Below are 13396 nucleotides of genomic sequence, written 5' to 3'. Positions count from 1 at the left end.
GTTCTTTGACTCCCACGCTGGGTTTTAGTGGAGAGAGCCCTTGTAGTGTGGCCTTGGACAAGCTACAAGAGTCACAGGCACCTCGATTTTCGTACCTGGAAAATAGAGACAGCACTACCTGCCCAAAAGGTACTTTCAGATCAACCGAGAAAAATCACAAACTGTGTTATCGGGAGCACTTTCAGAGTTTACACGTAGAATGTGGGTACCAACTCCTTTAGGATTTTAAGAATCTACTGTAAATTGACATCTCATCAAATCACCTTGATACAGGACTCAAATGTTACTATACAAGTTTAAAAGATTTCCAATAATAGGTCTGAGCTTTTGGTCAGAGAAGGAGTTGGTTTCGCTCCTAAAACCACTGAGCATTCAGAGCCCAAAGGGCCCTTAGAATCCTATCCAGAAACCTTTATGAAAATTTTGATCAGGAGTCTCTGACATCCACCCACGGAAACCCCACAGATAGATCATTCCAACTATTGCCAAATATTTACCGAGATCTACTCTGTGCCAGGCACTGTGGTAGGCACTGGGGATACAGGCATGACAACACAGATCCCTTGTAGATGCTAATGGCTTTACAGTCAGATCAGTCTCTCTCAAAGGATGGTTCTTGGGAGACCTGAGCTCTCATTATAGATACAAATGCCTGGACCACACCCTGAACCTATTAAATCAACATATCTGGGCGTAGGATGCCAGGAAGGTGTCTTTAAACACATTCCCCATGTGATTCACAATAAAGGTGGAAAACCACTTGTCAAAATCCAGCTGCCTCATTTGCAGATACGAAATCTGCGGCTAACAGAGTAGAACAGACTTGCCCAAAATCCCATAGTTTGTCAGCCCCAAAGACCAAACCAGATCTGGCTGTTCTCTCCTTGGGTTAGACTGTGAGCTCCTTGAAGGCAGGGGCACATCTGTTTTGAGCTGTCACTGTGTGTTCCTAGGTCAATACCTTAGGCCCTCAGTAAATATCAGGTGAATGACTGAATGAATGATTGCTCATTAATGGGGCAGGAAGTCTAGTTGGATGATTCAGAGCATTCTGATTCCAGAGACGGAAAAACTTAGGTTTTACTCCCTGGGCAGGTGGACCCCAGTTTCCTTGACTGATAAATAGGGAAAACTATCAGAATAACCTGCAGGTTAACCTGCACCTGAGGGGATGAACTGAACTCATCTATACAACGCATCAAGCTCAGTGTCTGGCACAAAGTTAGGCCCCTTCGGTAAAGGAGTGCAACTATTAATACGTTATTTTTGGAGAAGGATTACGATCTGGTGTATGTGATGGTCATATTTGAGGGAAAAGGACAGAGATGGGAATCTAATAATAAAACTGGGCGCCCTGCAGAAGGAACCTATTGAACACCTGAGCCAATTCAACTGGCTATTGCTGATAACAGGACTTAGAGAGTTTCCTCATTAACAGCAGGTTATGTGCCCATGTGGAAATTCGCTGTTCTTGAGGAAAGAAGAAAGTCCTTAGTTAATAGTGGCATTCTACAACAGAAACAAATGCCACAGACCTTTTGCAACAAGAAAAACATGAACAATGCTTCTCAAAAGACAGCGATTCTTATGCAATGGCAATCACTTAATGTTATGCAAAAAAGCATGTCTGGGTTTCAATCCAGAGGTAATTTTAAGTTTCTTTAATTGTGCAGACTCACAGATTTGTCTATAAAAGCCGTGATTATTTTCCTTCAGCAACCATCTTCTGCTACTTTCCTTGCCCTCTGTTCCCAGATGTCCTTTTGCTACAGGAAGCAGAGAGGTTGGGAAGGAGCACAGGGCAAGGGAGGCGAGGGAGAGTGTGGGGAGGAGGCTGGCAGAATGATTGTGGAAATCACATTAAACAGTAAATTGGAAATGGATTCTGACTGGCCGCTCTAAATAACTGCTTCTGGTATCTGCATGCTTTTACTTAACATTCCACTGAAAGAATCGATTAGTGTTCAGACACACACACACACACACACACACACACACACACACACAAATGGAATTTTAATCTTTTGTTTAATCACTATTTAGCGTGCCTGGCATCCTTTGGAGGGAAGGAAGAAAGGTGGTGAAGTGAGCCAGCTGTATTCTGCCCAAGGAGAAAGGTCTGTTAAAGCACATACTCTAATCCCAGCGCTGCCGACTTGGCAGCTACCGCTCAGAGAGGACACTTGTGTCTCTGGCTGAGCTGGCTAGTGTCTTCAAAACAATGGAAAAAGGGCTGTATGTTCAAAAACGGCAATGCGGAAAGGAAAAGTGAGTAGGGCATCTGCTTCATCCAGGGTCTGAGGACTATAACGGATTAGATTCTGCTGCAAATTTTAGGATAGCTTCCCTGCCCCCAATCCTCCTCTCAAATAACCCTACAAAGGCACTGGAATGATTTTGCTTTGAGGCTTAAATGACTCCATGTAATTCCAAACATTTGTTTATCTGCTAAGTAGATTATTCTAATAACCTTCATACACACACACACACACACACACACACAGATAACACAGCAAAGCATTCTCTTCAAGGTTGCCTTCAAGGTTATCCTTCAAAGAGGGCCAGGGAGGACTTAATTTAGCCAAAAGCATAAAGTTACTTTAAGCAAGGGAGTTTGAACAACTGATAAATGTACTTTCTTCATGAGTTACGAGGACATAAGCTGAATTGTTTTATTTCTTCATTCACCTCATAAAAGAGGATGACTCCACAAAGGAATTAAGGACCTACTATGTCCAAAGAGCTGTGGAGGAAATAAAGAAAAATAAGATAATTCTTGGCCTCAACAAACAGCATGGATATAAGAAAGGAAAAAACACACAACACTGTATGTAATGTGAGTGCCTTGAAAGTTGTACAGATGAATTCTAAAGCTATTTACAAGAGCCAAAGGTTAAATTCTACTTAAGACCATCAGGGAAAAATTCCTGCAGAAGCAAGGTCTTTGACAGCTGCCTGAAAGGATGGGTAGGATTTTGGCTGGGGGGATGGAGCCCAGCTGGAGGGGAAGCATGTGCAAAGCGATGGAGGTTAGAAAGTAAGGGACCTGTTTCCTTAGTGGCAAGGAGACTGATTTGGCTGGGGTGAGTGGGATGCAACAGAGAGTCAGGAACAAGGAGGCCAGGAAGTCTGGACCAGAACCTGAGGGCCTTACATTTGAGCTGTTTGGCAGGTGGGAGCCACAAAAGGTCTTTGAGCAAGGAACAGGCTGGAGTAGAGGTCTAAGAACAAAATGTTACTACCTATCCACCTGTAATTAATCTCAGAGTCCCCCTCTTCCTGGGATAGATGCAGAGAGAAACACAATTTTGTTTTCATTCAGAAGGAACGTACCCTCATTGTAGGCTGAGGACCGCTCTCCGGCATTCCAGAAGTCAGACTGAAATGAGCTGACCTAAGCCCAGCCCTCACCTGGTAGGCCGCTGTTCTGAGAAAACCTACCTTCCACTACAACCAGGACCAAGCAGTATGAGAAAACAATTGCCCCTAAAGGGCACTGTTTATGAATGGACAGAGACACTATAACCCAGCAACCACAAGACTGACGACATCGGCCGTGGCCACGTCAGGCAAGTCCTGCAGTTCCACCCAGGAATCAGGCGTGTCAATTTTCCTCGCTCCGATAACTCTGTGGTCTCAACACCAGGATGTCGGAATCTGAAGTCTGGGCGGGGCCCCATTCCCTAAGAGGGTAAGGTCATTCACAAATAGGAACCCTTGTTTAAAAAGGCTGATGCTTCGCTTTCAAGGGCAGAAGCAACCCACTCGTCCAATTCACCCTTTTGTTTTGTACAGATGGCTCTAGAAAAGGTCATTTGCTACATACAGTGTGAAAGCTCATTAAAAGACTTTTTAAACAGCAGAGAGAAAAAGAGCCAAGATGTTTGTGATACCTACTATCTAAAGGGCAAATGGAGCCTTCAGTAACTTTTCTCTTTCATTCTAAAAGAATGATTCCAACTTGTACCATTTTCTTCAGAGGAAGTTTCCAAAGGGTTTATCACCGGAAAAACAAACAAAACAACAACACTGATCATCTGACAATGTTCATTTGGGTGTCTCATCCATCCATCGGTCCATCCACTTACATGCTTAATGAATACAAGCACATGCCAGGCTCTGTGCTAGGTATAAAGAATACACTGGTGAGCAAGACAGATAAGGGCCCTGCTCTCACAGAGCTTATAGTAGTGTGTGTGGCAGAAGGGAATATAGACTTTAATCCAGAATCACAAGTAAATTTAATTAGTTACAGTGGCCTGTGCAGAAAAGAAGGATACATGGTGCAAAGAGAGTCCCTTTCTTTCAGATCAGATCAGATCAGGGGGGTCTTATCCAGTCAGAAAAGTCAGGAAAGCCTTCCCTGAGGAAACGGATGGAGTATGATTAGAATAAACTCAGCAGGGAGAGGAGAACAGAGCATTTCAGACAGAGGGTGAAGTGAAGATGTGCAAAGGCCCATATTTGGCTGGGCAAATATGAAACCGGAGGGACTAAAAGAAGATCAGGGTGTGTGTTGCACAGAGAAGGAGGGGAAGCCTGGTAGGGATGAGAGGTGGGCAGGGATGAGAATTTTGTCTTTCCCCAGAAGCGTTTGGAAATGAAGTATTTTATAGAAGGAGGCGGCAAGATCAGATTGCATTTGGAAAGCTCTCTTATAGCCACTGGAGAAAGGATTAGGAGGCCAAGAGGAAGGGCGGAACACAGGGAGGAGGCTATCATCACAGTGGTATAGGCAGAGATGACGCCAGTTTAGGCAGGAAGGTAGAAGCTGGGATGGACATAAGCATTTTTTTTTTTTTTTTAAATAGGGTCACAAGGGTCCTGCAAGTCTGCAGTCAAGAAATGCAGCCTCAGGACTCGGACACTTGGGTGATAAGTTCATCTTGAAGGTCCATTGGCCCAAGATGCCATGGGTGCAGGTGGGGCTGACCTGGGGCCTGAGCCCAGATCTCCCCTCACCCAGCCTGGTGTTTGCTTCATTACATGTTATTTTCAAGCTTTAATCCTGTTCATAGACAGCAAGTCAGGAAATCAGACCTAATAGCACTGTATCATATATATAGTTAAAGCTTCAGGAATTCAGTGACACATGGTCCAAAAGAAAGAGAAAGAAATCCTAACTAGGGAGGCTGGTGATCCTCCTGTCCCCACGCTCAGCGAGCCTGTATCCTGGATGATGTCCCCAGGGGCCTAGTTCCCTCTGGCCTCTGGTACTGTGAGCACTTTGGTGCCGAGTGAGCCTACTCTTGGAAGATAAGTATTTTCATTACCTCAGAAGGCACCGTGATGACTTCAACCAGAGAAATAGTCATCAGTTTTAATGCTGGAGGAAAAACTGCCTCAGTTGGGCTTTTTTTTTTTTTATAAATTTATTTATTTATTTATTGTCTAATTTTGGCTGCATTGGGTCTTTGTTGCTTCCCGCGGGCTTTCTCTAGCTGCTGCGAGCGCGGGCTACTCTTCGTTGCGGCGCATAGGCTTCTCATCGCGGTGGCCTCTCCTGTTGCAGAGCACGGGCTCTAGGCACGTGGGCTTCAGTAGCCGTGGCACGTAGGCTCAGTAGTTGTGGCTCACAGGCTCTAGAGCGCAGGCTCAGTAGTTGTAGCGCACGGGCTTTGTTGCTCCGCGGCATGTGGGATCCCCCCGGACCAGGGCTCAAACCCGTGTCCCCTGCATTGGCAGGCGGATTCTTAACCACTGCGCCACCAGGGGAGCCCTCAGTTGGGCTTTTGAGAGGTGGTTTGTCTTTATATTCCATGGATGATTGTCAAGGGTGATTCTAATTTTACGTTATTTTCACCTTAAGTGGTAAGTTTATTATAACCTAACCCTTTCGAAAGATGAGACTTTACTATATCATTATTGTCCTTACATCCACTTTGTACATGACAAAACTGAGGCCTGGAGAGAAAATCGATATGAAAGTGCTCTGCAAACTGCCAACCACCCCATGCGTGTAATCATCACAGCTAAGAGTTCCTACCACATGTCGGTCCGCTGCTCCCCACATGTCCGTGCCTGGAAAGGTTTGGGGAGCACAGTCGGCTCTCAGGAAAGCACGACTTGTGGAAGTGAATCATCCTTCTGTGCCTTGTTCATGAGGAGTCTTGAACAACCACAGGCAGCCTGCTAGAAAGTGTTCTTCTCAGAGGCTTGGCGAACGGAGCATAACAGAGGGTCATTACATTGCTCTGCAGAGTGGATGTGGACGGGTCAGGAGAAAGGTGGGCAGAATTGGTAAGCTGAACAGAAGGCAAGTTCCAACCTTTCCAGGGACCAAAAAACGGCTGCAAACACACCCCGTTAGCTGGGGAATTAGGGCTGAGCCCCCAAGTAATAGAAGAGTTGCTCTATTAATAGTAATAATGACAGTTATAATCCCCTACATTCCGAAGACAGCAAAACAAAGTCTATAAAAGCAGTTGCTTTGGAGTCAGAAACACCTAGGCTTGTGTCACGGTTCTACACTCACTAGCTGTGCGACCTTAGGCAAATTACACTGTTCTTCCAAGCCGTGGTCCCTCGATTGTAAAAGGCAGGATATTAACAGTATCTAACATAAAGGTTATCGTGAGAAGTAAAGCTCTTAGCAGTGTTTGGTATTTAGGAAGCACTAAAAATCATAGCTATCATTATTAGTTATTATTTGGATAGCACTTTGCAATTCACAAAGCATTTTTTACATATATCATCCCATTTCTTCCTCACAATCACACTAGGATAAAGGCAGGCATCACCAACCTATTGTAATACTTTTCCTTATGGGTCCCAGACTCCGAGAATCCTTCTCAACACTGTGCTCCAAGCGGCCCTTACCAGTTAACCAGTGTTGGCCAAAGGACGGGACCCATCTACCGCACCTGCCTTAAGCTGGAAGAGTGAATTCCCAAGTACACCTGGTAGGTTGCAGTCTGCTGGTTGATTTCTTCAGGCTCTCTTTCTGCTCGCTGCTTGCAAAGGTTCCCCAAGCAGGAGGAAGTGGAGAAGCAGAAAGTGACGGATGGCTGACCCCTCCTCTGGTACTGGCCTCCCCTCATACACAACTGCTAGGACCTTCCCCTGTTCCAGGTCTCAGTCACAGAATCTAGATGCTGAGTGGGAGGTCAGATGCTACCTCCTCTGATGGTCCACTGGACCCAGTAACCCTTTCTTTGTTACGGCACATGGATGGTCCCTGAGCCTGGCTTGGGTACTTAGAGAATGGGAAGCTCTCTTCCTCCATACAGGTGACTCCAGTTATTAGAAAATTCCTTCTGGGCTCCCAAATTCTTTGGGCTCCTTCCTGGCCCCCAAGGAAAGTCTCTGACTGGACTACGATCCTGGCCTCCTCGACCTGCCATCTTGGAACCTCTGAACTCCTTTCCTCTTCTCCATTTCTCCTGGGGTGTAAGCCACAAAGGACTCTCTCAAAGCCCCTGAGCAGTTCCTCCACCTCCCCCCTCCCCTACCCCCATCCTACTCTCACTCTGGCATCCTTGTTCTTAAATAACGATCTCTTACTCATACAGTGCCCCAGGCAGGATTCATAAGGTGTAACCACAATGGCACAAAGGATGGTTTTCTCAGAATACACCACTCTGCTATGAAAGTAGCCTCTGCGGGCAGAAATGAATCCAAACCCTCAGGCAAACCTTCCCTGACCTCCCTGACTAGATCACAGTCCCTGAGTGTGCCCCTGTAGCATCCTTATGGCTCCTTTGTGATTTCACATTCATTCAGGTGCTTATTTCATTACTGCCTATCTCTCCTCAAACTGTGAGGTCCATGAGGGTAGGAGATAGCAATTTTTGTTGACCAAATGAATGAGGAGACATCTTTTGTTTTATCTTTTCTAGATGAAAGAAGGTCATCCATGATTAGACATGTCTAATATAGTCACAAGGATGTAATACCATAAGGGGTTCTGAGGATTAACTTTATCCTCTGACTAAATGGCTTCAGGTCAACTTAACGGGCTATAAAAACTAAAGAGAGCTGGCTCACCTGATCCTAAAACGATCTGTAAAAGATGCAACGGACTTTGAACTCTGCCACCTTTTTCCTCCTTTCATTTTGTGAAATACAATTCATATTTTATAGCAAGACGAGAAAAATTTAAACATAAAAAGTCTTCTCTGCCCTTTGGCCTCCCCTCTCCCCGCACTGTGTATTGTGTATCTGCATTGTGCATTGTGTATCTTCATTGTGCATCGACCAAACCTCCCCCATCTGCAGGAATACCTGCTCAACCATAAAGAGCAAAATTCTCCTACCATCAACAAGACAGCTCCTTAAAAGATAACATTCCTTCCTGATTTTGTAAGGGGGTCACACAACCCCCCAGGATGACGCTTAGATCTGGATTATGTAAACTGTCAATAATACATCATTTGATACACAGCCCCCTGTCTCAGAAAACTTATATAACTGTGCGTTGATTTCTAACTGGTAGAACAGTTCTCAGAGCTTTCTGAGATGTTCTTCCCGTTTATAATCCTCAAACTTGGCTCGAAAAAAATTTTCCAATTCTTTCTTAGATCGACTGATTAATTTTTCGTCAACAATTTTCAAGTTGTTTCCTTTCTGGATTCCTACCCTTTAGGTTGTGGCAGAAATTGCTGTTTATCCCCCAGCAGCTGTTCTCTTTTTCTTCCACAGTAACAGAAATTTCAGCTGGGAATATGACTTCTCAGAATAAAGATGATATTTCCCAGACATCCTTGCAGCTAGGTGTGGCCCAACTGGGTTCTATCCAAAGAGATGTGGGTGCAGGTGTCGTGTGGCAGTCCACGGAACCTACCTGAAGACATCACTGGTGGGCACCTTTTCCTTCTTTACTCCTTCTATCTTGCTGTCTAGAATGCAAATGCCACCATATTGGATCACGAGATGGAGGTCCATGGCCTAGGGATGGTGAAGCTACTTGTGGGAAGAAGCCTAGGTTCCCAAGGATTTTATGAAGCAGAACTGTCATACCAGCCCTGGGATGCAAACCTCCAGACTTTAAAGTGAGAGAAAAATAGACTTCTTTTGTGTTTAAGCCATTCAAATCTAATCTCAGCTGATACAAGCTTCTTTTCTTGAGGCCTGAAATCCTGAGAAGCAACTTGGGTGTGGTGGGGAGGACCCTGAAGGAGGATCCAGAAGATCCAGGTTTCAAACTCGTGTCTCTGCATTTATGAACAGTGAGACAGCAGCAGACAGGTCCCTTGTCTTTCTAGGTCTCCATTTTTTGACTGCAGAATGGAGGTCAAACAATGTCTATCCATGACATGATTATCTACATTAAAAAATCCTAAGGAATCTACAAAAGCACTAGTAGAACTAGTGAGTTCAGCAATGTCACAGAATACAAAGTTGTCACATGAAAATCAATTGTATTCCTAAATATCAGCAACGAAATGTTGGAAATGGAAATAAAAATATCATTTACAATGGCATCAAAAATACTAAATACTGAAGGGATAAATTTAACGAAACTATGCAAGACCTAGTCACTGAAAACTACAAAACACTGCTGAGAGCAATCAAGGATCTAAATAAACAGAGACATACATCATGCTTATGGATCAGAAGACCTGATATTGTTAAGATGTCAATCTTCTCAAAACTGATCTAGAGACTCAATGCAATCTTTGTAAAACTAACATGCAAGGGATCTAGAAGAATATGCCAAAACAATTTAGAAAAAGAGGAACAAAGTTGGAGAACTTAATACGTCCTAATTGCAAGGCCTGCTCAAGGGCTACGGTGACCAAGAGAGTGTGGTACTAGAGCAAGGGAAGACATGTGATCAATGGGAATGGGGTGGAGAGTCCAGGTATATAATCAGCTGATTATGAGCAAAAGTGCTAAGGAAATGCAGTGGGGAAAGGATGATCTTATCAACAAATGGTGTCAAAAAATTAGGTATCACATGCCAAAAAATAAACCTCAACCCTTACACCTCACGGCATACACAAAAATTAACTCAAAATGGTTAACAGCCCTAAACATAAGAGCCAAACTATAATATTTGTAGAAGAAAATATGTGAGCAAATTTTAGTGACCTAAGTTTAGGCAAAGGTTTCTCAAATAGGACACAAAAAGTGTAAAATATGGGTAGGTTGGAATTCATTGCCATTAAAAGCCTTTGTTCTTCAAAGGGCAAGCCATGGGCTGGGAGAATATATTTGCAAAACAGGCATTTGATAAAGGACTTATATTCAGAATGCATAAAGGACTCTTACAGCTCAACATCATTAGTTATTAGGGAAATGCAAGCCAAAACCACAAGGAGATACCACTTTACACCTACCAGGAGAGCCATAATTTAAAAAACGGAAAATAACAAGTGTTGGCAAAGAAACTGGAGCCCTCATGCATTGCTAGTGGAAATGTAAAATGGTGTAGCCTCTGTGGAAAAGTTTGGTGGTTTCTCTAAAGTTTAAATGTAGAAGTATCATATGACCTAGCAATTCCACTCCTAGGTATGTAACCAAAAGAACTGAAAGCAGGCACTCAAACAGATATTTGTTATGCCAACATTCACAGCAGCATTGTTCATAACAGTCAAAAGGTAGAAATAACTCAAGTGTCCCTCAACAGATAAAGGATTAAACAAAATGCGGCACATACATACAATGGAATAGTTATTATTCAGCCAGAAAAAGAATAACATTCTGAAATATGCTACAACAAGGAGGGACATCAAAAATATTATGCTGAGTGAAATAAGCCAGACATGGAAGGACACATATGATTCCACTTATATGAGGTGCCAACTAAAAATTGGCACTTGCCATCTGCCTCTACAAATATGAAGTCACTAGCCAATGCAGCCACTGACCTTCAACACACCCTGAAAGCGGTTCAGGGTGGAGATCAGGAATGAGGCACTTGGTGCTCTGGGAAAAACTGGCAGAACAGGTCTTCAGGTAGATAGTTTCGGGAGAAGACTTTACGAGCCTAATTCTTGCATCTCCTCATATCTAGAATAGCACTAAAATAATTAATGGAGACATCTGCTCCTCGTGACCAGCGCTATCTTCTGCAAACGTGTGTGCTTGATTGCACGTACCCCGCTTCACCCAAATCACATATATACTGACTTCTCCCCCTCCACCCCGCCGACCTCTTTGGAGCAGTTTCTTGGAGCAACCTGAAATGCTATCTCCCAGGCTATAGTCCTCATTTTGCCGCCCCAGATAAAACTTAACTCACAACTCTCACGTTGTGCTTTTTTTTTTTTAGTCAACAGAGGGACCTAGAATAGGCAAACTCACAGAGACAGAAAGCAGAATAGAGGTAATGGTGGGGGGCGGGAAGGGGGAGTTATTGTGTAAACGGAGTTATTGTCAGGGATGATGAAAAAGTTTTGGGAGTAGTTGTAATGGTTACACAGCGCTGTGAATCTATTTAATGCCACTGAATTGTACCCTTCTGAATGGTTAAAATGATAAATATTATGTTATGTATTATCATAATAAAAAAATTATACCTCCCTCCTCCCTGCACCCCTGCCCTGCCTCACCCACAAAAAGTAATCCTTCCAATTTTCAACCCTTACATATTCTAATGCTCTCTTGGAGATACATTAGATGTATATTAGCATATTAAAGGCTCTGTGAAGTCTCACAAAAAAGAAAGCTGCCCCGCTGTTTAATCCAGCATTTCACAAATTTATCTGATGAGAAGTACCCCGCCCCCCCGCCACTCCCTTCAGCTAGAGAATGATTAATATCCTCGGGAACCCATGGACCTCAGTTTGCAATGCTATGCTAATAATGACAGGGTATATGAGTGAGAACACAACAGGGTTCCTCCCCTGTGCAATCAGTTTTCTGGGTTTTTCTTTAAAGCACGTAGACATGGAACAACTACAAAAGATTTCAAGTTGACATATTGATTTGGAGAGAAGGAAATAAAGTTTATGATAATATCAGATTCTTCTAAAAGAAAGCTTCAGTCAAGTGTGGAAGCATCTGCCATCCGTTTACTCATCTAACCATTCATTCATCTATTCATCTAATGATCGTTTATTGTGCAACTACTATTTGTTGGCCTTGGGTTAGGTACTTCAGGAAGTAACATAAAAGAAATGTTTTTTGTCTACATCAAAGGCCAGATTTGACACCATTTCATTCTAAAAATTGCTACTGGAACCTGGGAAAAGAATTATTCTCCCAAAATAATTGTTCTGGGAACAGTTCTGCAGAGAGCACTGGGGCTGGGCATTGAAGGATGAGTCTAATGTGGGCTGGTGAAGGTACCACAGAAGCAAAGGTGATCAGGTTGCCCAGAAAGTTTCCTCTTTCGCCTTCTACTCACACAGAAGACTGCGGACTGTTTTAGACGCCTGGCTTCTTATAACTCTGGTTAATGGACCACTGTACATTTTCCAGATGGTTTCTCACACATAAGTTTCTCCAAAAACCTTTGCTTAGCTTGAGAAACAATGGAGTTGAAGTCGGGAGGGGGTTCTTGTTCTTTTCGTCTAGAGAATTTAGTAAGATTTCTCAGGATGCCTGTGGTAGACAGACTGAAAGAGTGGCCCCAATCCTCCAGCCCTCCCGGTGTCCATACCCTTTGCAGTGGGATCCTCTGGCTCCTCCCACCGAGCCCTCCCTGTGTCCATACCCTTTGCAGTGGGATCCTCTGGCTCCTCCCACCGAGAGATGGAGTCTGTTTCCCCAGCTTCTGAATCTGGGCAGGCTTGGTGACTTGGTGTGGACAAAAGAAGGAGGCAGAAGTGACAGCGTGCCAGTTTTGAGCCCAAGCCTCTAAGACCTGCACTCTTCCACCCTCGTGTTTGTTCATCTGTCTCCTCAAAGGGAACAAGCCCAGGCTAGTATATGCTAGAAGGAGGGGAGGGGCAGGTGGAAGAGGAACCGTGTGAAGAACAACCGAGGTTATACCGGACTAGCTGACAGCCGGCCAAGCCCCAAAGATATGAGAGCCCAGCAAGGCCAGCAGAGCTGCCCAGCCCACCATGGCTGGTCCGAGATGCATGAGACAGCCCAGCCGGGACCAGAGGAACCACCCAACTGACCTGTAGACCTGTAGCAATAACACTTGATTGCTGTCTGAAGCCCCTGAGCTTTGGGGTCGTTTGCCATGTTGTATTGTTTGTGGTCATAGAGCGATAAAATGACTTTAGAGAGGATTCAGAAGATTCAGTTCAGTTCTGTGTTTGCATCCAAGGCACTAAACAGAAATGTAACTGTTGCAATCCTGCCACCCTGCCTTATTTTTAAAAGATCCCAATTATACCTGTCTTACAACGCTCAGTTCAAATACCACATCCTCAAGAAACCCTAATTCTATCCCCTTCCACTTACACAATAATCTTCCCTCCCACTGACCTCTCATTGTGCCCTCTCTACCCTTCTCCTTTTGGAAGTTAGCCCTTAAGGTCTCAAATTACAGCCATTT

At 44.1% G+C, this 13396-nt stretch overlaps 1 protein-coding gene across 3 annotated transcripts in view; it reads right to left on the bottom strand.

Annotated features, from left to right (window-relative positions):
- Window positions 1-13396, bottom strand: part of GALNT10 (polypeptide N-acetylgalactosaminyltransferase 10) — a 223682-nt gene that overhangs the window by 117110 nt on the left and 93176 nt on the right. The window contains exon 1 of one of the 3 annotated variants that reach the window (XM_082379087.1): window positions 12602-12837. The exons of the other annotated variants lie outside the window; for them this stretch is intronic. Coding sequence (XP_082235213.1) covers window positions 12602-12781 — 180 coding nt within the window. The 5' untranslated portion in view covers window positions 12782-12837. Of the gene's footprint in view, window positions 1-12601; window positions 12838-13396 lie in introns of those variants that run through there. 3 annotated transcript variants of the gene reach the window in all.

Source organism: Balaenoptera borealis (genome assembly GCF_965194805.1).
Source record: "Balaenoptera borealis genome assembly, chromosome: 2".
Taxonomy (NCBI): domain Eukaryota; kingdom Metazoa; phylum Chordata; class Mammalia; order Artiodactyla; family Balaenopteridae; genus Balaenoptera; species Balaenoptera borealis.
Note: the sequence above shows the minus strand (reverse complement) of the source record. Positions and strands in the feature narration are given on the sequence as shown.